The 22,318-nt window shown below is 41.2% G+C and overlaps 1 protein-coding gene across 1 annotated transcript in view; it reads left to right on the top strand.

Annotated features, from left to right (window-relative positions):
• The window catches only part of LOC127584105 (hepatoma-derived growth factor-related protein 3-like), a 104,315-nt gene extending 82,290 nt beyond the window's left edge, over positions 1 to 22,025 (top strand). The window contains exons 4-6 of the mRNA XM_052040675.1: positions 5,259 to 5,417; positions 14,261 to 14,416; positions 21,532 to 22,025. Coding sequence (XP_051896635.1) covers positions 5,259 to 5,417; positions 14,261 to 14,416; positions 21,532 to 21,546 — 330 coding nt within the window. The 3' untranslated portion in view covers positions 21,547 to 22,025. The remainder of the gene's footprint in view (positions 1 to 5,258; positions 5,418 to 14,260; positions 14,417 to 21,531) is intronic.
• Positions 22,026 to 22,318: the final 293 nt, after the last annotated feature.

Genomic DNA, 22,318 nt, shown 5'->3' with positions numbered 1-22,318 from the left:
GAATAAACTGGGAAATTATAGGCCAGTGAGCCTGACGTCAATTGTGGGTAAATTATTGGAAGGTATTCTGAGGGACAGAATATATAAGTATTTGGATAGACAGGGCCTGATTAGGGATAGTCAACGTGGTTTTGTGCATGGCAGGTCATGTCTAACGAATCTTATAGAGTTTTTCGAGGAGGTTACCAGGAAGGTTGATGAAGGGAAGGCGGTGGACGTTGTCTACATGGACTTTAGCAAGGCCTTTGACAAAGTCCCCCATGGGAGGCTGCTCCAGAAGGTTAAGTCGCTTGGCATTCAGAATGAATCAGTCAATTGGATTCAATGTTGGCTTAGCGGGAGAAACCAGAGAGTGGTTTTGTCTCTGATTGGAGGTCTGTGACTAGTGGTGTGCCGCAGGGATCGGTGCTGGGTCCGTTGTCGTTTATCATCTATATTAATGATTTAAATGATAATGTGGTAAACTGGATCAACAAATTTGTGGATGACACCAAGACTGGGGGCGTGGTGGACGGCGAGGAAGGCTATCAAAGCTTGCAAAGTGATCTGGACCAGCTGGGAAAATGAGCTGAAAAATGGCAGATGGAATTTAATGTGGACAAGTGTGAGGTGATGCACTTTGGGAGGATAAACCAGGGTAAGACTTGCACAGTGAATGGTGGGGCACTGAGGTGTGCGGTAGAACAAAAGGACCTGGGAATACAGATCCATAATTCCTTCAAAGTGGCATTGCAAGTAGATAGGGTGGTAAAGAGAGCTTTTGGCACATTGGCCTTCATAAATCAGGGCATTGAGTACAGGATTTGGGATGTTATGTTGAAGTTGTATAAGAGGCCAAATTTAGAGTATTGTGCGCAGTTTTGGTCACCTACCTACAGGAAAGATATCAATAAGCTTGAAAGAGTGCAGAGAAAATTTACGCAGATATTGCCAGGATTTGAGGAGGTTGAATAGGTTTGGACTTTATTCCCTGGAGTGCAGGAGAATGAGGGGAGATCATTTAGAGGTATACAAAATTATGAGGGGAAAAGATAAGGTGAATGCAATGCAGGCCTTTTCCTCTCAGGTTGGGTGAGACTAGAACTAGAGGTCATAGATTTAGGGTGAAAGGTGAAATATTTGAGGGGGAACTACTTCACAGAGGATGGTGCGAGTGTGGAATGAGCTGCCAGTGGAAGTGGTGGATATGGGTTCAATTGTAACATTTAAGAGAAGTTTGGACAGGTACATGAATGAGAGAGGTATGGAGGGCTGTGGTCCATGTGCAGATAGATGGGACTAGGCAGAAAACCAGGCTGGCGTGGACTAGATGGGCCGAAGGGCCTGTTTCTGTGCTGTAGTGCTCTATGACTCTAATAGCAGTAGTGGATTGCTTCCTATTCCTGAACTGATGAAACATTAACTTCTGCTTCTCTCTCCTGACGTGTTGCCTGGCCTGCTGAGTATTTCTGGGATTCTCTGTAATCCTATCAATCATCTGCTTTCACTGTTATCTGCACCATGCCTGTTGTTATTTAACTGCCCTTTACCAAGTTGTCACTTTTCTGCTGGCTGTAGTTTTGAAGGCGATTAAATTCTCTCTGCCTCATGATTGCCACTCCATTAAACACCCAAAACATCCATCCCCTCCATCACTGGCACAGAGTGTCTGCAGTGAATACAATCTGCAAAATGCACTGCAGTTACGTGCCCAGGCGACTCTGACAACACTTCCAATCCTGTAACCTCAACCACCAAGAAGGAAAAGGACAGCAATGAGATGGGAACTCCACCGTCTGCAGATTCGCCTCCAAGTCACACACCATTCTCAGTTGGAGATATCACCCATCCTTCTTCACTGCTGGGTTTAAATGCTGGAAATCCCTAGTCAATAATACTCTGGGAACACCTTCACCAGAAAGACTCTAACAGTTCAACCACATGGTTCATACCACCTTCCTAAGGGCAATGAAGTGCAGGTAATAGATGCTGGTCTTGCCTGTGACACCCAGATCTCGAAAATTAATATCAAAACAAAATGTGCCTGCATTTTCTTCTTATGTCAGAAAGATTTAGATAAGATATGATATCTTTATTAGTCACCTGTACATTGAAACACACAGTCAAATGCATCTTTTTCCGTAGAGTGTTCTGGGGGCAGCCCGCAAGTATGAGGCAGACTGTAATTGAGCCAAAGTACTTTTCATTTGGGACAAAGCCTGATTGGACAGAAGGACTTTGCAAGCAAGCACTCCACACTGTTGAGTCTGCTTTCATTTCATGGTGTAGTATCACAAAGGCATGGAATTTTAATGCAATAACCACCTCAAAAATTTCTTTGAGAATTTGCATTTCTATAGCAATAGTTTTGTTATGTTGGTTAAACTCTTGAAGGATGCAAGTGCAACAAGCTGTGTTGCCTGCAATTAAAATATGTCCAGCTAAAGGTAGCCATGACCTGCGAGTAAAGAACCAGGACTTGGCCTGGATGAGCAACGAAAGTAGAACAGGGTTGGAATGTGCCCCGAGGCTAACCATCTGCTGCATTTATAATGATGTGTAATTGGGGTTGTCCTGGACAATTTCCAAGCCCCTTTAGGTACTATACATATGTTTCCAACAAAGGGTTTAGAAATGAGGGACATTGATTTAGAAATTAAAACATTAAGATGCAATGGAAGAGCCAGACAGAACATTCACCCACAAGTGGAGAAATTCATCTTTGGTCGCTCGCAATAAATTCTAGCAAGTTCATTGACTGCCTTTGCAGTTCCCTCCACACACTGATTGTTCTCAGTTAAAGGATGTAAGTGTGCGGAGAAGTGTGAGTATAACCAGTGGTCAGTACTACTGTACACATCTAACACTAGCAACTAAAGACATTTCTCCTCAGACAAAACAGGTCATATGAAATAAGTTATTAGAGAATGCTGTTGAACTAAACTATCAAGTGCATCTAAAAAAGCCTGCTTAGGTGCATTTAACTGAATATCTTCCATCTGCACTATATCAGTCCATGATTTTATGAGAATCAGTGTCAAACACTCAGATAGCGTATTTCCTCCTAAGTGGATTTTATTTGAGGATTTTATTTGGCATGTTTGCAGGAATATGTACTTGCTCCATGCATGGCAGCAAGAGTGAGTGTGTGTGTGTGTGTGTGTGTGTGTGTGTGTGTGTTGCAGCGAATGGACAGCTGAGCAAGACATGGAACAGGATGAACCAGCCGTACAGCCATAATGTTGCATGATTGGTGTTTGATTCAAAGCCTATGTAAATTGATCATTTGGAGAGCAAAGAAGGTGCTCGAGGTAATAGCCGCATGGTAAGCTCCTTCCAGATCTTAGTAGGTGACATGGAGAGACTTCAGAATGACCTTGTTGGGGCGAAAGGGCAACCAGAAACGTGATGAGAAGTCAAAGGAAGTGAAGGTCAGGATGAATGTTTAAAATGGTGTTGTCTGGATCACTTAATTTCTCTGTTTCACTTAATTTCTCTGTTTCACAAAGCTCTTTGGAGACTGTGTATTAGTCTTAAGGGAAGAATCTTCAAGACAAACTGCAGCTTTGACATTTCCTGCTTTACTCTGTAACTCGCAGTTAAAACTCCCCCATTGACGTTTCAATGATGTTGGTTAGATTAGACATCAGAAACATACCCCTACCACGTACTTGCTCGTCACAATAATGTAAACTTGAAACTAGCTATTCCAGTACTTCTGAAAGTATAATTTGCTGCAACTTAAATAATAATGCTTTAATTTTTAATATAAACTATTTTGCATTAAAGTTGTTTAAATTGTAAATACTTTTTTGGCACAATTTATTCCTTACTAATTTAGTGCCTGTACTCACTATCATCAATCATGTTCCTCAGTAAGAAACACATGCTCACTTCCAATTGCATTTCTTTTTTTTTGTATTCTGAGTCTGGCATTGTGACTTCACTTGATCCACTGCCACATTTGTTGCTGTCAGCTGGGAAAAGTTAAAAGCTCCAGTTTGCTACAACAAAAATGTTAGAAGCTAATACTATTGGCCATATCTGATTACGCCACTATTGTGCCAATCATTTTGAAACAAAAATAAATGAAGTAATCCAAACAGTGCAGGAGAAGCTATTCAGAGACTGTCAGAGGTTGTGCTGTTAGTACTGAAGGGAACATTTGTAAAAATATTGTGAGTGTACAAATAAATGTACCTGATAAATTCAGCATTTAACACCCTAATAAGACAGAGATACAGATTTTTAAATTGTAGTTATTTTAAGCATAACCTAAATTGGTTGTCAACAGATAAAATGCTCATTTAAAAAATTAATGATAAAAATAAATACAATGTTCATTAAATGGTAATGATAAAAAATATAGTTAATGCTTGCATGTTTCTAATTCTAGATTAACTTTTCTGTGACATTCTGAGGCCGTTCTGCAGTGTGGAGGTGCTGATTTTTATTTTGGATTTTAAATCATGGTCAAGGGTAACATAACAGATAGCATATTCCCCCATATAGAAATTCCAATGGACAATTTAAAAAGCAGGGCAGTAAGGAATCCTGGCCAATATTTATCCATCAGCTAACATAATTAAAATAGATTATCTAGTTACTATCACTTGTGGGATCTTGCTGTGTGTCGGTTGGCTGCTGCATTTGCTGCATCACAACAGTGCGACAGATGAGAATTACTTCACTGGCAGTAAATACTGTGGGTGACCCAGGAGTTTCTCAAGGAGGTACATAAGTACAAAGTATTACAGATGCCAGTGAAGTGGTGCCAGGGTGTGAGGCATAACCACAAGAGGTTAAAGTTGAAGCAGGAAGCTACTATGAGATTATCCTGACTGGAAATCATACAGATATCCTGGATTATCTGACCTTAACACTATTCCCCATGAATATTCACAATGCTGCCCATTATTGATATGTATGCAGGCACACTTATTTAACGTATTATTTAAATTCATAATAATCTCAAAATAATATTTCTCCAGGGAGGCATTACTGATGCAAGCAAGACTCACTATTCAAGGAGAAAACTAGCTCGATGGGATTACCCTTGCACCTTTTCACAGGGTCTTCTTGGATTCAGAAGTACACTTACAATGTCCCCTTCATAAAGAGCTCACTTTAGCAAAAATAGAGCATAGGTCCACCAAGTTGAAAAGAACATAGATTTTGGGTGTTCATATTGAACCTCTAATGGACGGTTATTTTTAAGCATATTCATTTTGTTAGCATTTGTAATTTTTTTTTGCTACCTTGCTGTGTCTTTGTTTCAGGCGATACAGCAACAGAGTTCTTCAGAGACAGAAGGAGAAGGGGGAAATACAGCAGATGCCAGCAGTGAAGGTGAAGGGGCAGAGATAATGGATGAGGAGGGTAAAGCTAAGAGCAAAAATGAAAAAGCAGGTTCAAAACGGAAAAAAGCTGCTTTTAAGGTAAAAGAATTGACTATTTCTGTATTCTCTAAATATAGCATCAAGTGCATGTTCCAATGTTATCTCTGGATATTTTGAAAACCCTCTTAAAATTATTTCTTGTTTGCAAGAAAATTGCATGGAATCAATCTTCAGAAATTGATCTTACCCAGAATATTGAATATTTAAATAGTTTTGTGGCAAATCTTTGGAACAACTTAATTGAAGTTCTTGGAACTACTGTTGGGGGTCATATCAGTCTGTCAAGTCATGACAGCAAATCAAATGGGCCTTTATCATCTGTCGCATTTTTTGTCGGTAATTTGCATTTCTCCATTGGTTCCCTTTATGTGCTGTCCGAGTTGCCTTCAGAACTCCTGTTCATGTAACAATAGCACATCATCTCATTTAAAATTCCCCTCCATTTTAAGTGGTGAGTTTCAAAGAGGATTGTAAAACATTTGTCCCTAGTATTGCCTTAACATAGTGTTTCCTTTTCCTGAATAACACTGTTCTATGTCTTTTCATTTGGTGAGCTTCATAGTAAGTCAGAGAATTTATTGTTTTATGACTTAAAGGAGGAGAAGTGGAAGAGTTAAGAGAGCAAGTTCAAGCAGGTAGGACTTATCCATCTGTCTAGCTGAGGAAACAGCTCTTTAACGCTTGCAGAAATTCAGAAAACTTAGAGCAACAAACAAAATGCTTGAGGAACTCAGCAGGTCAGGCAGCATCTGTGGAGTGAAATGGACAGTTGATGATTCGGGTCAAGACCCTTCACCTGGACCAGATGAAGGGTTTTGATCTGAAACGTCACCTGTCCATTTCCCTCCACAGACACTGCCTAACCCACTAAGTTCCTCCAGCACTTTGCAGATGCTGGAATCTGGAGCAACACACCGTCTCTTGTGTGCTCAGAAAACTTGGAATAGCAGAGTATGGGCATTTCAGTACATCAGACAGGGAAGGTGGAGGACTTGGGTAGATCAATAAAACAAGGTTGGTGGAGGAGGAGAGGCTGGGAAAAGATCAGTAGAAATGGGATGGTGGGGGTGGGGTTGGGGTTGGGTAGACCCATGATAAGGGGCTGGAAGAGGAGAGGAAACTGGAGTTAAGTAAAGTTAGGGTCAAATATCATGGCCAGTTTCAGGTCATGTGCTCTTGTTGGAGTCACTATTTTTCATGCTTTATCACAAGTCACATGGAACAAGGTAATTTTTTATCACCCCTCTCACCTGGATCCACCTATCACCTGCCAGCTCTTCTTCCACCCCCTCCCTCCACCTTTTTATACTAGCTATCTCCCCTCTTTCTTTCAGGCCAGATGAAGGGTCTCGACCCGAAACCTCGACTGTCCATTTCCCTCAATAGATGCTGCTCGACCCACTGAGTTCCTCTAGCGCGTTGCGTGTCACTCCAGATTCCAGCATCTGCAGTCTCCTGTGTCTCCAAGATAATTTTTGTCATTGGGTATGGCAGCGAAATAGTTGACACAGTGTGCCAGCAGTTAGTGCTGCTATCACACATCACCACCTACCCGGAATCGATCCTGACCTCTGGTCTGCGTGGAGTCTGCATGTTCTTCCTCCCACATCCCAAAGACGTGCTGGTTGGTTAATTGGCTATTTAAATGACCCCAAGTATAGATGGATGATAGGAGAATCAGGGAGAGTTGATAGGTGTGAAAGAAAGGAATAGATTACAGGAAAGTGGAGGAATGGAATTGATGGGAATGCCCTGAGAGCTGGCACAGACTCAACAGGCCAAATGGCCTCCTCCTACGTTGTAAGGAAGTATGTGAAGTATGACTTTCTGCTGGAGATAAATTACAAATCTTTATTTCTGTATAAGCAATGTACATGATGGAGCAATACTTTGCATAACTGCCTGAAGTGACATACACATGAGCCTCCAAAAATAGCCCACCAAATGTTCCTGCGAGACTCTCATGCCCTCAATAACATTTACATAAAATCAAGAATCAAAATTCAAATCGCTGCTGAGAATCTCTAATCATCCAACCCAGACTGTTACATTCCTGAAGAAATCACTGATTTGAAACAAGTTTTCAAAGTTGCTATGTTACTAATCAGATCTTTCCAAAGTGAGCGCTCCTCTTTTTACATTAAATATTGAATGCAACACAACTCCTGCGTGGATGAACTGCCAACAAATTTTGGAAAATATTAACTCAGGGTTCAGTAATTTTGAAATCCACAGCACCTAAACAACTCCTAACCTCTGAATCCAAATAGAAAGCAACTTTTTTTTAATCAAACTTCCAACACATAGTTGGAAACAAGCCATTTAAACTACTGTTTACAATGGACAGCATATAGTGTTCATTATCCTTGGTGACAGAGCCGAAGGAAAACTAAACTGTTTTATCTGGGAGACACTCACTTTGTAAGACAGTGTTTGTCAAATAATATCTATTCATTAAGTAGCCCAGAATTCATTGTCAAAGCAACAGCAGCTTAGTTGAAAACAAAACTGCAGATGGTGGGAATCTGAAATGAAAGCAGAAAATACTCAGGACACAACCGAGGAGAGATGGGCAGAGTTCTGACGAAGGGCCTTAGACCTGAAATGTTACATAGAAACATAGAAAACCTACAGCACAATTCAGGCTCTTCGGCCCACAAGGCTGTGCCGAACATGTCCCTACCTTAGAAATTACTAGGCTTACCCATAGCCCTCTATTTTTCTCAGCTCCATGTACCTACCCAAAAGTCTCTTAAAAGACCCTATCGTATCCACCTCCACCACCGTTGCTGGCAGCCCATTCCACGCACTCACCACCCTCTAAGTAAAAAACTTACCCCTGACATCTCCTCTATACCTACTCCCCAGCACCTTAAACCTATGTCCTCTTGCAGCAACCATTTCAGCCCTGGGAAAAAGCCTCTGACTATCCACACGATCAATGCTTCTCATCATCTTATACACCTCTATCAGGTCCCCCCTCATCCTCCGTCGCTCCAAGGAGAAAAGGCCGAGTTCCCTCAACCTGCTTTCATAAGGCATGCTCCCCAATCCAGGCAGCATCCTTGTAAATCTCCTCTGCACCCTTTCTATGGCTTCCACATCCTTCCTGTAGTGAGGCGACCAGAACTGAGCACAGTACTCCAAGTGTGGTCTGACCAGGGTCCTATATAGCTGCAACATTACCTCTCAGTGACCAGGGTCCTAGATAGCTGCAACATTACCTCTTGGTTTCTCCCAATACAGATGCTGCCTAACCTGCTGAGTATTTTCAGCATTTTCTTTTCTTAGGCCTGTTCAATTACAACTAGCTTTGTTAGTGTACAAATAATCCAGCAAAGCTTGGCAAAGAAGTTACCTCGAATAGTTGATGAACAACATGTGCCCTTCTGCTGTCGGCTTTGTGAGATCAGCAGCTTGCCTTCAACCTCCACATGAATGTCATTAAGTAACAGCATCTGCACGCGTGATCCACCCTGTTAACTCAGCCCAGTAAATTAGAGCTGCTCTTTAGGAGCATAAATACCTTCTTAATGAAGAGATTTATGCTTTTACAATGTCAATCAACCTCTCCATTCCAGAAAGGGAGAAATTAAACAATGAACTCTCAATTTCAAGCACAGAACAGTAAGAGGTGATAAATTGCTATTGGAGAGTTAAACTTTTTTTTTAATTTCAAATTTTCTTTCTGTGTAATTTCTCCATTCATCAAACCTTTCTATAACACTCTCTCTCTGTATATGATTAGACTCTGATTTGCACTCCATCATTACTCTTTTCCCCCAGCACTTAAATCACACTGTATCTGGAGGTGGATTGTCAGATCTGTCATCCACAAAAGTCCCAGGTGTCACAGTTCTCAGCTTATCCCTGTAACTTCTGGGCAAAAAAAAATTAAGCTAAGGAGTGATGGCTGCAGTCTAACAAGATGCTTCTTTCCAGGAAACACTGGGTCATTATTTACAATGGAGATGTACAATAGTGCTGCCACCTGCTGACAACCTCAGTGCAGTACGATTAAGCATTCTTTTCTTTGTCCCCAGCCTGTGGAAGGGTAAAATAAACCAGCAAATTAGCAGGTCTTCAGAGAGACAGAGACATCTTGTGCGACAGTACGCAGCTACTATAATTTATAAATTGATAATGCTTGATGTGTGCCTCTGGTTTCTGAAGGTGATGTCTGAATTTACTGCATATTAAGTAGGCTTGCAGCATAATGGTAAACATCATAAACAGAAATCAGCAGACATTTTGGGCTCAGTTTGCATGGATTGCTGCAGATTCAAAATGGTTACTTGTAACTTTTAGTGTGTAAATTTCATTGAACAAATAAAAAGGTTTCCCCTGAAAGAAACTTTGAAATGGGCTAGATCTCTGGCTATTTTCTGCAGTTCTGAACAGAACTGTCAGCATTTAGTCATTTAAATGCATTGCCTGTCAAGTGCAGAAATCAAGGGCTTACTGATAGATTTAGAACATCAAACCTGCTCACTCTGTCACTGGGATTCGCACAGTGTTAAGCAGCAAGCCCATTCTTGCTGAAATTCCCAGTCTTAATAGGGAAGATCACCTCTCACATCCAACATCCCATCAATTTCAAAAGGAATTTCAGGATAGAAAAGATGAGCCACTTTAACTTATCTCACTTTATGTTAGTTTTTGCAATCAGAAATGTTACTTATTACCCTATTTTATTTATTTTTAGTAAGTTTAGATTTTTAACTTATCTGCTTCAATTTTAATAGTTTTTACAAGTCTCTGAATGATAGAAATATTGGGGAACTATTAAAGTGTGCCATTAATAGAGAGCAAAGCTGCTTTTTCATTTGTCACGAGATGTCAGGGACATTTGGGGGTGGGGCTTCCCCATTGTGCTCCCACTGGCCCTATCATTGCTCAGACCATATGATCAGGAGGCAAAGGGCCAATAAGATTGTTCCCTTCCCATTCAATTGGGTAGTTATGGCACGGGGACAATAATTCTGGGTAGGGAAGCAGCCAGCAGGTTCTGTTCCAGTTTTTATATTGTGACACAGGAACAGGAAGCCCTAACCATCATCTGCTATTAAATTAAATGCTGCCCCTCAATTTCATTCGTATTTGCTTCCAGGGTTCTGAGTACCATAATCACAAGGGAGGCCCCATATCTGAATGGGAAAAACTGCTGCCCTGTACGCAGTCAGCTCAGGATGCTTTTGCAGCTCATAGAATTTTCCAACCCCAACCCTCAAAAGATCTAATCTGAGTTTCACCTCAAACTGAACGGCTCTGGGACACTGTTGGTCTCCGTGCCTTCTGACTGCTGCAGTGGCAAGCACCACAGGGAAGACTTCTTAATGGAAAAGCAAAATAATGCACAAACTTTGTCAGCTGGCAATCCATGCCCCCATTTGTCAAAGTTGTTATAAACCACAGAGGGCTTCTCAATATTTTAAGTTTGTGTCTTTGTACTTTTTTTAAATAACAAGCAGTATCTGAGCTGCATTTAACTCTTGACAGAGACCTGCCAACAGCAGCACCAACAACATCCAGTCCCTAATTTTTGAATTCCAGTGTTGATAACCTTATTCACTCTATATCCCTTGATACCCTGACCAATAAAGATCTGTCAACCTCACCACAGCAAGTCACTGTAGATATGGGAAATCTGAAATAAAAATGGAAACTGGCAGATGGTCAGTGGGTGAGGGAACATTGGGGGAGGAGGGGGAGAGGGATTATTTAAAATTGAAGACCGCTGATGTCATGGACTTGAAGCCATTCTAATTCTCACTCTGCAGATAGTCCCTAATCTGCAAAGTATTTACAGCATTTCCTGTAAATTTTCAGACTTGAAAACACCAGATGGCCCAGAGGAAGGCACAGTGGCAAACAGTTAGTGCTGCTGCCTCTTAGCTCCAGCAACCCGGGTTCAATCCTGATCTCGGGTGCTGTCCTTGGGAGCTTGTATGTTTTCGTTATGAACACGGATTCTACTGGGTGCTCCAGTTTCCTGCCACATCCCAAAGATGTGCTGTTCAGGGTAATCAGTCACTATGAACTGCCTCTAATGTTGATGGGAGGTTCAAGAATCAGAGTGGAGTTGATTGGTATGAGAGAGAGATTTGGTTGCAGGCAAATGTGGAGGAACAGGACTGATGAGAGTGTTCTGAGAGCTGACATAGACTTGATGGGTTGAATGGCCTTCTTCTGTGTTAAAGGAAAATATGGGAATATAAACATTAACCTAATGTCTTTTGAAGGAAAGAATTTCAGAGTTCCATGACCTTGCATCTGAAAATGTCCTTATTGATATTACTTTTAAATTCTCCAACCCTGATTGTAAGTTTACTCCCTCTTGTTCTGGATTCCCCAATCAGTGGGATTGATCCTCAATATTTACCCCATCAAGATCCTTCATTATTTGAAGAGCATTGACCCTTCAAGCTTCAGGGGAATACAGTTCTGTGCAAATAAAAACAGACAATGCTGAGGAAATAGGTAGCATCTGTGGAAAGAGATAAAGTTAATGTTTCAAGTTGATGACCTTCCATCAGAACCTACATATCTATACAACCTATCTTCATAATTTAACTCTTTAAGCACTGGTATTGTTCTTGTGAATCTGTGGTGCACCTACTCATGAGGATCAAAATGATTTGTTGATTATAGCGATTCTCTATCAATGCTTCCTCGGGTACATTTGAAGATGAGCGAAGCAAATGGGCCCACCCATGCGAGATGCTATGTGATTATAAGCCAAAATTCTTCAAGTGGCCAGAAAGGCCTTATTGTTAATCTGTTCGGGACTGACAAATGATCCACTTGATGCTAACTAAATACTCCCATCAATTTTACCTTGACTTGGTACTAAATGGTTGAAGTTGCACACAAGACTGCAGAGGTTTCAAAGAAACGGCATAAACCATTTGTACCATTTTGCAAATAGTTTGTGGAAGGCACCAAAAATGAAGAGGCATCTGCAAACCTTTGCCTACAACAGATAAAACATTATCTGGTGCAGGGAATGGAGAACTGCTTAACTCCCTCAATGGTCAGAATGGACTTCATTAATACCATTAGCACTGAATCGCTGCCCTATCATTTGTCCCGTAACAGGCCTTTTGTTGGAACCTCTGCCCACTCTACTTAAAAAGGATCATTCTCATGAATAATGTTGACAAAGCCATATTTATCATTCATCTCTCCAAGCTCATTGGAAGCATTGATGAGTTTGCTCTAGAACTAGTGCAGCATTTGTATTGTTGGTGTGATGATGGTAACTGTCCAAGAGAGAATACTTCAGTTCTACTGAGATATGGGAGTGTGCCAGAGGACTTGAGGTGTGCGGATGTTATACCCCTGTTCGAAAAAGGAAGACAGGAATAAACTGTAAGTACAGGCTGGTCAGTCTAACAATGGCAGTGAGGAAACTTGTAGAAACAGTAAGCCAAACTCACATTAGTTGTGGTTTGGAAGAATAAGGGTTAATCAATAAGAGTTGGCACTTTTTAGTTGCTAGCAAATTATGTTTGACTAACACAGTTGGTAACCTTGACGAAGTGACTGAGAGAGTGGATAAAGGTAGTTTGGTTGATTTGTATATTAATTCCCCAAAAACATTACATGACTTGCTAGCTTAATTGAAGCAATGAAGGGACTGTAGATACAAAATTGGCTAAAGGAGAGAAGGAAGTGGATAGTCCCAAGCAGTTGTTCTTCAGCTTGTTGAGAAGTTTGGTCTGGATCAGCTTTGGACTACTGTAATTTTTTTATATATATCTTGGACATTTACTCACACACATTCACATGAAGATTGGAAAAGTGTTAAATCGTGAGAAAACAGCAGTGGACTTCAAGAGAACAAAGGCAGACTGGGAAAAGTATTGTTAAATTAATGTGCAAAGTGATTGCAGTTGGACAGGAAAATGAAGAGAGGAAGAATAAACTAAAAGTGCAATTTCAAAGTGAAGGCAGGAACAAAGAACCCTTGAGGTGCACATTTGCAGAAATCTGGGGAGGTACTAAGGCTGTTAAAAATGAATACAGGATGACCTTGAATAGGTGACATGGAGGGGACTTATTCCTCTCTTGGTGATAGAGATCATGAGCAGTAGATACAATTGTCCCAGAATAGTTACTAGTATACGAGGAATCCAAATTGAAAGCCAAGTTGCAGTTTTGAGGTTGTTCTGAGAGTTTGATTGTTTAAAGCTGGCACATGGTTTGCCATATATCTTGTCTTAGTTAAGAGCTGTTCAACCTTGATAGCCTCCAGCCCTGACAAATGAGAAATGATTCACCCTGTGTCTATATAATTACCACTGAAGGATAAGCATTCTGAGCCATGTTGTAAACTATATCTCTAGCTCTAGCCATTTAAATCTGATGATCAAGAGAGACAATTGGATTTCTAGTGCTGGACGATGCCTGCCTATAAAGTTTGATTATGTTTTCTCATTGAAGTTGGTTGCTTCAGAATTTAAGCCAACCACTACACTTAAAATCACATTGTAATTACTACATTACATGGCAAATGAATTCATGAGGAGGAGTTTGGGAACCACATTGTGACTTCTCACTGATTCTTATGGCAACTGAGGCTTGATTTTTTAGGGATTTACTTCTGTTTGCTAAACAAGAATAAACATGTAGCATTGATTTATATTCAAAAACTGACGTCAGAAAATAGACCAGAGAATAAGTTTACCCCCATCTTATTTTATCAATTGGACCAAAAAGTGAACCAACAAACCTGCTCAGAAGCTGAGGTTGCTGTTTTGTTTGATCCTGGGATGTCTCCAGATTCTTCAATGTAACTTTGTTGCGTTTCCACAATGGGGACTTGGGACAAACAATCTCTTTCCTCCGATCATTTCAATTGCTGAGATTGTGTTTTCCAGAAATCTGCGAAGCAGTTGCGGAAATCCTCTGACCAGGAAGGCAAAGACGAAGGTGATAAGGATATCAAGGAGGAAGAAGATAAGAGTGGCTCAGAAACAGGAGAGGCAGATGGCGATGCAAAAAATGCTGCTGAATATCAGCAAATGAATGAGGAGGTAACAGAGATCTGCAGAAGTGGAATGCTTTAGAATATTCAATGAGATTTTTCTGCAGTTTTGGAGGTGGTGTTAGAGTAGGACATTGGTGGTTACTGCACACATTGGCACCATTAATTGAATGAGACAGGCTTTAGGGGTCTATTTATTTTTCTCACCCACGCAGTTTCTTAGCACTAAAAGAGGCCATTCAACCATCACACCTGTGCCTGCTCTTTGAAAGAGCTGTCCAGTAATTTCCCTTCCCTGCAACATCTCTGTAGTTCTGAATGATTTTCCCCTTCAAGTACATGTCAAATCCCCTTTAAAGTTTTATTGAATCAATCTCCACCACCCTGTTTGGCAGTGTGGGCTATATAACAATATATGATCACAGCATATCATGGTTATGTTTTTGTGTTGTGTGCACGAAAGTTCACGCAAGATACTGCTTCATAAAATGCACATTTCTTATAAAGGTGTTCGATGGCTCAGTCAGTGGAATATAGCAAGCATCTGAAGATCAATCCCAAAATCCAATGCAGAATCATCAGCCCTGACTTCCTCTAACTTCAGTGATCAGTTCTACCCACACTTAAGTTTATCAAAACTAACCCTAACATATCCTGACATATCCCTTAGTCTTGGTCATTCTTTGGTGTGGCCTTCACTTTGTCCAATTTCAGGAACATCTTTAAGATCTGGAACATAGGAACTTGTATATTACTTAATAGAAATAGACCAGGATTCACCAATGTCAAATGTTCCAAGCTGCGAGAGCTGGTGATGAGGAGTTGTTGAGAGCAATCCACCTCTATCCATTAATTTATCTGCAAAGATATTGTATGTAGAACCTAATTTGAATGTGTTTGTACTTCTGTGAAAGAAACTGAAGAGGACTGCAAAAGAATACTGTTTCAGGATGTAATAGCTGATGCCTTTAGATGAAACTTAAAGCAGAAAATAGTGTAAATATTCAGAGAGTCGGGAGGTATCTGTGGCTAGAGAAACAAAATTAACGTCAGATTGATGACCATCAGAACCTGAAACATGAACTGTCTCCTCTCTCCACAGTTATTGCTACATCTGCTGAGCATTTCCACAATTTTCTGTTTTTTTATTTCAGATTTCCAATATTTGCATTGTTTTACTTTTGGAGTCTTAATGGAACTGATGTTCCTTATATTTTTTTGCTCTTCTGGTAGAGTGTGTGGCAGGAAAGCAGGTTATGTTTAGATGAAATTAGAACATAGAACAGCACAGGAACAGGCCCTTTGGCTTGTGATGTCCGTGCCGACCATAATGCCAATCTAAACTAACCCCATCTGCCTACACATGGTCTATATCCCTCCATCTTCTGCTTGTTCATGTGCCTATCTTAATGCATCTTAAATGTTGCTATTCTATCTGTTTCTACCACTTCCCTTGGCAGCGTGTTCCAGGCAACTACACTCTCTGTAAAGAAAACTCAAATTTCCTCTAAACTTTTCTCCCTCACCTTAAACCTATTGACATTTCCACCCCGGAAAAAGACTCTGACTATCTTACCTATCTAAGCCTCTCATAATTTTACATACTTCCGTCAGGTCATCTGTCGGCCTCCGATGTTCCAGAGAAAATGGTCCAAGTTAGGTTTGAGCAGAAACCCATATACTAGCCCAAACTCTGCCATCTTCAACCAGCTCACCGGTCCCCTAGACTACACTGGTGCACAAAGATTGGTTGCTGGAGCCCATGAACCCATGTCCCACCACTAGATGGCACCTCCAAAAATGAAGAGGGAAATTGGAGAAGGAGAAACCATTAATCTGAAGTGAAGTCCTATAGTGATATTAAGAAGTGTCTATATTCCAATGGCCAATGACAAAATGACAAGACTGTGCTCACTATCACACAGTCACAAGATCTTCCTTGGCTGCAACAGAGAAACAATCGAGAGAAACTGTTTAACTTTGGAATTGAGATGACGAGTGAAATTATGCTCGTGTAACAAAGGAATAACTTCTTGAAAATTATAATGACACATAGAAAAGAAAATAATGAATGGGGATGAACTCAAAAGAACAAAGAACACCACACACACACACACCAAAGAAAGATATTTAATTTAGTTTGTTCATCCTTGACATTTAGGATCAGTCAAAGAATGACAAAAATATAAATTAATATTGGGACCTGACAAACCAATGTTATATTGTTTAGAGATTTATTCAATGATATGTGGAAATTTGGGGATCAGCGTTTGAAGGGGATAAATCGTAATCTGTTTGAACTTTCTTCTTCAAAGAACTATTGGCTGTCTTTATAGAAAAAGGAAAAGTGCCAATTGTGCTGTACTGATGATTCATTAACATGTGAGGAATTTGTCTAATGTTAATTACTTCTGGTAATTCAGAGCCAATTTTTGGTTTCATTTTTTTGAATTACACTAAGTCCTTCGCATCCACAAGAGATAGGGACATGGACTTCCCACCGATAACAAAAGAAAGATACCACTAATGCCATTGGCAATGATATTGAGGCTGCAATATGTAAGTTTCAGCACATATGTATATCAAATCAATCCATCTCATGGCAAACAGGATTCACCGACACCACAGAAGGAGGCTGTGGAGCAACACGCTATATTTACCAACACTCCAAATAATACATGGCTGACCTCACAAGAATGTGGATCTGCGGATAGTTAAGCAGTGGATCACAAGGACTTAGTGTATTTATATTTTGAAATAAACAACAATGGCACAAAATGGAAAAATTGCCATGAAATTATCTATCAATTTAAATTCAGCACAGATTGACATGTTTTTAAAAGATACATGCTTTAAAGCTTGTTTTATCTGAAATAATTAGTTTTAATTTTTTTTTAAATGATTGAAGCACACAGCAGGCCAGACAGCATCTATGGTGAAAGAAGGAGAATTAATGTTTTGGGTTGACCTCTCATCAATGAAACAATGCAACAGATTATATTGTCAGGGTGAACTGAGTGTGCTCGTCACTGACCTCAATAAAATGTATGCACTTACCCACAGATTTTTAGATCTAAGGAGAATCCAGGGGCATGGGGTTGGTTATTTTATATCCATAACCTCTAGTCCTCAATCCTTCCACAAACAGAACAACCTCCCACTCTCCACTGTGTCCAGAACCCTCATCATTTTATATACCATCACATTTTCCCTCAGCCTTCTCTTCTCTCAAAAAAAGACAAACCCCAACCTCTAATCTATCCTTGCAGTGGTAGTCCCTCATCCCAGGAATCTTTATTTTCTGGACTTTCTCTAATACCTTCACATCCTTTCTATAATGAGGTGACCAGAATTGAACAGAAAACTGCTCAATGCTGAGGTCACAACGGAATCTTAGATCAACTGGGAAACTGGGCAAAGGAACGGCAGATGGAATTTAGCTCAGACAAGTGCAAAGTGATGCATTTTGGGAAGTTAAACCGGGACAGGACCTACATGGTGAATTACAGAGCCCTGGGGAGTGTTGTAGAACAGAGAGACCTTAGGATACAAGTACATAGTTCCCTGAAAGTGCGACATAGGTAGACAAGGTGGTGACACGAGATTCTACAGATGCTGGAATCTGGAGCAACACACACTAAATGCTAGAGGAACTCAGCAGGTCGGGCAACATCTATGGAGGGAAACAAATAGTCGACGTTTCAGGACTTCATCGGGACTGGAAAGGAAGAGGGCAGAATAAGATGGTAGGGGGAGGGAGAGGAGCACAGGCTGGCAGGTGTCAGGTGAGTCCAGGTGAGGGGGGAAGGTAGGTAGATGGGGGAGGGGGGATGAAAGGGAATGATGTGAGAAGGTGGGAGGTGATAGGCAGAAGAGGCAAAGGGCTGAAGAAGAAGGAATCCAATAGGAGAGGATAGTAGACCATGGAATAAAGGGAAGGAGGTAGGGAACCAGAGGGAAGTGATGGGCAGGTCATGAAGGTGGGGGAGGGGAAAGAGAAGGGGTGAGGGGGCCACAGGATTGAAGGAAAACAAAAGGGGGAGAAAAGGGGGAAACAGAGAGGAAGGGTTACCAGAAGTTAGAGAAATTGATGTTGATGTCGTCAGGTTGGAGGCTACCAAAACTGCCATCAGGTTGGGGACTACCAACACTATCAACATCGATTTCTCTAACTTCCAGCTTCATTCTTGAGACAAGGTGGTGAAGAAGGAATATGGTATGTTTGCCTTCATCTGATGGCGCATTGAGTACAAGAATTGGGATGTCATGTTACAGCTGAATTGAAAGGCCTGGATAGAGTGGATGTGGAGAAGATGTTTCCAGTAGTGGGAGAGTCTAGGACCAGAGGGCACAGACTCAGAATAGAAGGACATCCCTTTAGAATTTCTTTAGCCAGAGGGTGATGAATGTGTGGAATACATTGCCACAGACAGCTGTGGAGGCCAAGTCATTGGGTATATTTAAAGCAGAGGTTGATAGGTTCTTGATTAGTAAGGACATCAAAGGTTACGGGGAGAAGGCAGGAGAATGGGGTTGAGAGGAAAAAATAAATCAGCCATGATCAAATGGCAGAGCAGACTCGATGGGCCAAATGGACGTTGGTGAGATCGCAGCTACAATATTGTGTACAGTTCTGGTCACCGTAGGATGGATGGAATTAAGCTAAAGAAGATGTAGAAAAGCTTCACACGGATATTGCTGGGACTGCAGGGCTTGAGTTACAAGGAGAGACTGGCTAGGCTGGAACATTTTTCCCTAGAGTGAAGGAGGCTGAGGGGTGACCTTATACAGGTTCATTAAATCACGAGGGACAGAGATAAGGTGAATGGTCACAGTCTTTTTCCCAGGGTCGGGGAGTCTAAAACTGGAGGGCAGAGGTTTAAGGTGAGAGGGGAAGGATTTAAAGGCCACCTGAGGGATGAGTTTTTCACATAGAGGGTGGTGGGGATACGGAACAAGCTGCCAGGTGGGTACAATTACCACATTTAAAAGACATTTGGACAGTTCATGAACAGGAAAGGTTTGGAGTGATATGGGCCAAATGCAGGCAAGTGGGACTAGCTCAGGAAGCCATCTTGGTTGGCATGGATGAGTTGGGCCGAAGGGCCTGTTTCAATGCTGTATTGCTCTGATTCTTTGACTCCAATGAGGCTAGACCAGTGTCTTATAAAGGTTTGGCATGACTTCCCTGCTTTTACACTCCATGCCTCTGTCAATAAAACCTAGAATTGTGTAAGCCTTTTGAACAGCTTTCTCAACCTGCTCAGTCACTTTCAATGATCTTTACACCCATATCTCCAGGTTCCTCTGCTCCTGCACCCCTTTTAGAACAGTCTTTATATTGCCTCTCCTCATTCCTCCTACCAAATTACATCACCTTACATTTCTTTGCATTGGGCAATCATCTGCCCATTCAGTCTGCCTGTTTATGTCCTGCTACAGTTTATCCCAGTCCTCCTTGCAGTTCACACTACTGCCATGTTTTATGCCCTCTGCAAGTTTTGAAATTGTGGCTTGCAATGTTAATAACCTAAACCCATGTTTAAGTTATTAAAATAGATCAAATAAAGCAACGGCCTCAACACCAGTCCCTGGGAACACCTTTCTCCAGTCTGCAAAAACAATCATTCACCATGACTCTCTGTTTTCTGTTACTTTGCAACTTCGTATCCATGCCATCATTGTCCCTTTTATGCCACGTGTTTCAACATTGCTGATTAGCCAGTAATGCGGCACCTTATCGAACATTATGTCCAACAACTGCAGGTCCTGGACACCACATCAACTACATTACCCTCATCAACTCCGTAGCCTCTTCAAAAAATTCTGTCAAATTGGTTAAACACAATTTGCCCTTAAAAAATCCATTCTAGCTTGCCTTAATCCATTTTCAACTGAGTAATGTTTAATCCAAACATGGATCGAAGTTTCTAAAAGGTTTCCCACCACTGAGATTAAATTGACTCATCTGCAGTTACTGGGCTCCTTCTTCTTTTGTGAACAAGGCATAAAATTCACCACTTTCCTGTCCTCAGGCACCATCCCCATATCGAAAAATTATAGTCAGCGCTCCCTTGATTTCCTCCCGTACTTCCCTCAACATCCGTGGTATGTCCTTCAACACCATAATATCTTAATAGCTTAAAGACATCAAGTGGGACTGATGAGCCTAGCCCCACCCAGAAACCTGCCCCCCAAAAAAGTGATTCAGCTAAGTCATGCCCCAGCCATAACTGGAAGTCTTCAAACAAAAAAAATTAAACAACTCCAAAACATTTAAAATACTTTTAAACACTTCAGAAAACAACTAATTACCTAAGGAAAAAGAGCAAGGAACTCAGCAGGTCAGGCAGCATCTGTGGATAGTCAACATTTCAGGACGAGACTCTGCATCAGAACTAAGGGAAGACAGCCAGTATAAAGAGGTGAGGGGGAGGGGTGAGGCAGGAGCTGGCAAGCAATGGGTGGATCCAGGTGAGGAGGGGTTGATGGGCAGATGGAGCCAGGTTGGGGAGGGAGGGGTGGAGATTATGACAGAGGCTGGGAGGTGATTAGTGGAGACGACAAAGGGCTACAGATTATGGAATCTGAGTTTCTGCAGCCAGCACCCTGCATCTGCTCTCTCATGTAACCAATTAACTGGATTTCTTTTAGTTTAAATAAATTGACCTTGGGAAAGTCTTCTTAAATTTACAAATGATTACCTGAGTCTCTCAAAACCATTAAAATCTTTGGGTAAACACTCCTTGCAACTACTCAGATCTGACACACAATCTTCTTGTAAATTCTTCTGCAAGTGTTGGGCAATAGGCTTAAGATCTCAGTCCTCTGTTGAAATTGGATGCACAGCAGGCAGGATTGCATCAAATCCCTGGTAATTAGTTCCAGATTTCCACACACAGATTCAAACATGGTAAAATCCTCTGTTTCGGTGAATAATGAAGGTGAAATCTGATATGTACATCATCACTCCCATTGCAAGTTCCAAGGCCATTAACTCTGGTTCTCTTTCCAAAGTTGCTGCCTGACCTGCAGAGTGTATCCAGCATTTTCTGTTTTTAACACTGTTTCTCTTTCCACAAGTTTGGGATGTTTCGGATTTTTTGTTTCAAGTTTCCAGCCTCTGCAGGTGTTGTTTTAACTGCTCTGAATCCTTCATTTCAGACTTCGATCATCTGAATTCTGGCCACGAGAGACGGAGGACCAGGTCTCAGCTGTCCACGACCGGACATTTTACATACAATCATTCCTTCTGACACTGTCGACATCAGCAGTTTGTGCAGGCTTTCCTTCATTGTGCTACCGACTATAATTTTGCGCACATGCCAGTCAGTAAAACACCAAGAAAACATCATGTATTTTATATTCTCCCTCTTCTGGAATGTTATGAGCAGCATTCCATCCACCCTTTACAGTACTTCATTCTTATAACCGCCTAGCTGTTCTGTTACTGAGAGAGGATACAATATTTATTTTTGATGCTTGCTTTAAATGTGAAAAATAAACTTTTTTTCTTGTACTCAGCTTAGTTTTATTCTTCTCTGTGCCATCTGTCTTATGGGATTTTTTAAGCATTTATTTAGTATCTTTACACAAAAATGTCTGTTCTACTGCTGTTCAGAAATGACTGTCTGGTAGAATAAAATTAATGGAATGCATGAACGTTGGTGTTACTTATTTTAAAGCCGATAAGAGTGCTAAAGACTTTGGGACAGGACTTGGCATGACTGTATGAGTTGATTTCTTGGGCGGATCCACCCAACCAATGTAATAGTGAAGTTACCATCATGCTGGAATCAAACAGTGCCGACAGTGTAGATGTTGCAATCCGTTTTCTTATGAAATGCTGCAATTAGAGTCACGTCTGGGTAATTGCAACACTGTCGCTTTGTGTGAAATCAGCTGGCTGTAGCGGTTGCTACCGCGGAATAAAACAAGACTCTACTCGGAG

The sequence above is a fragment of the Pristis pectinata genome, chromosome 28 (assembly GCF_009764475.1).
Source record: "Pristis pectinata isolate sPriPec2 chromosome 28, sPriPec2.1.pri, whole genome shotgun sequence".
Lineage (NCBI taxonomy): Eukaryota > Metazoa > Chordata > Chondrichthyes > Rhinopristiformes > Pristidae > Pristis > Pristis pectinata.
This window is presented reverse-complemented; position numbering and strand designations above follow the sequence as displayed.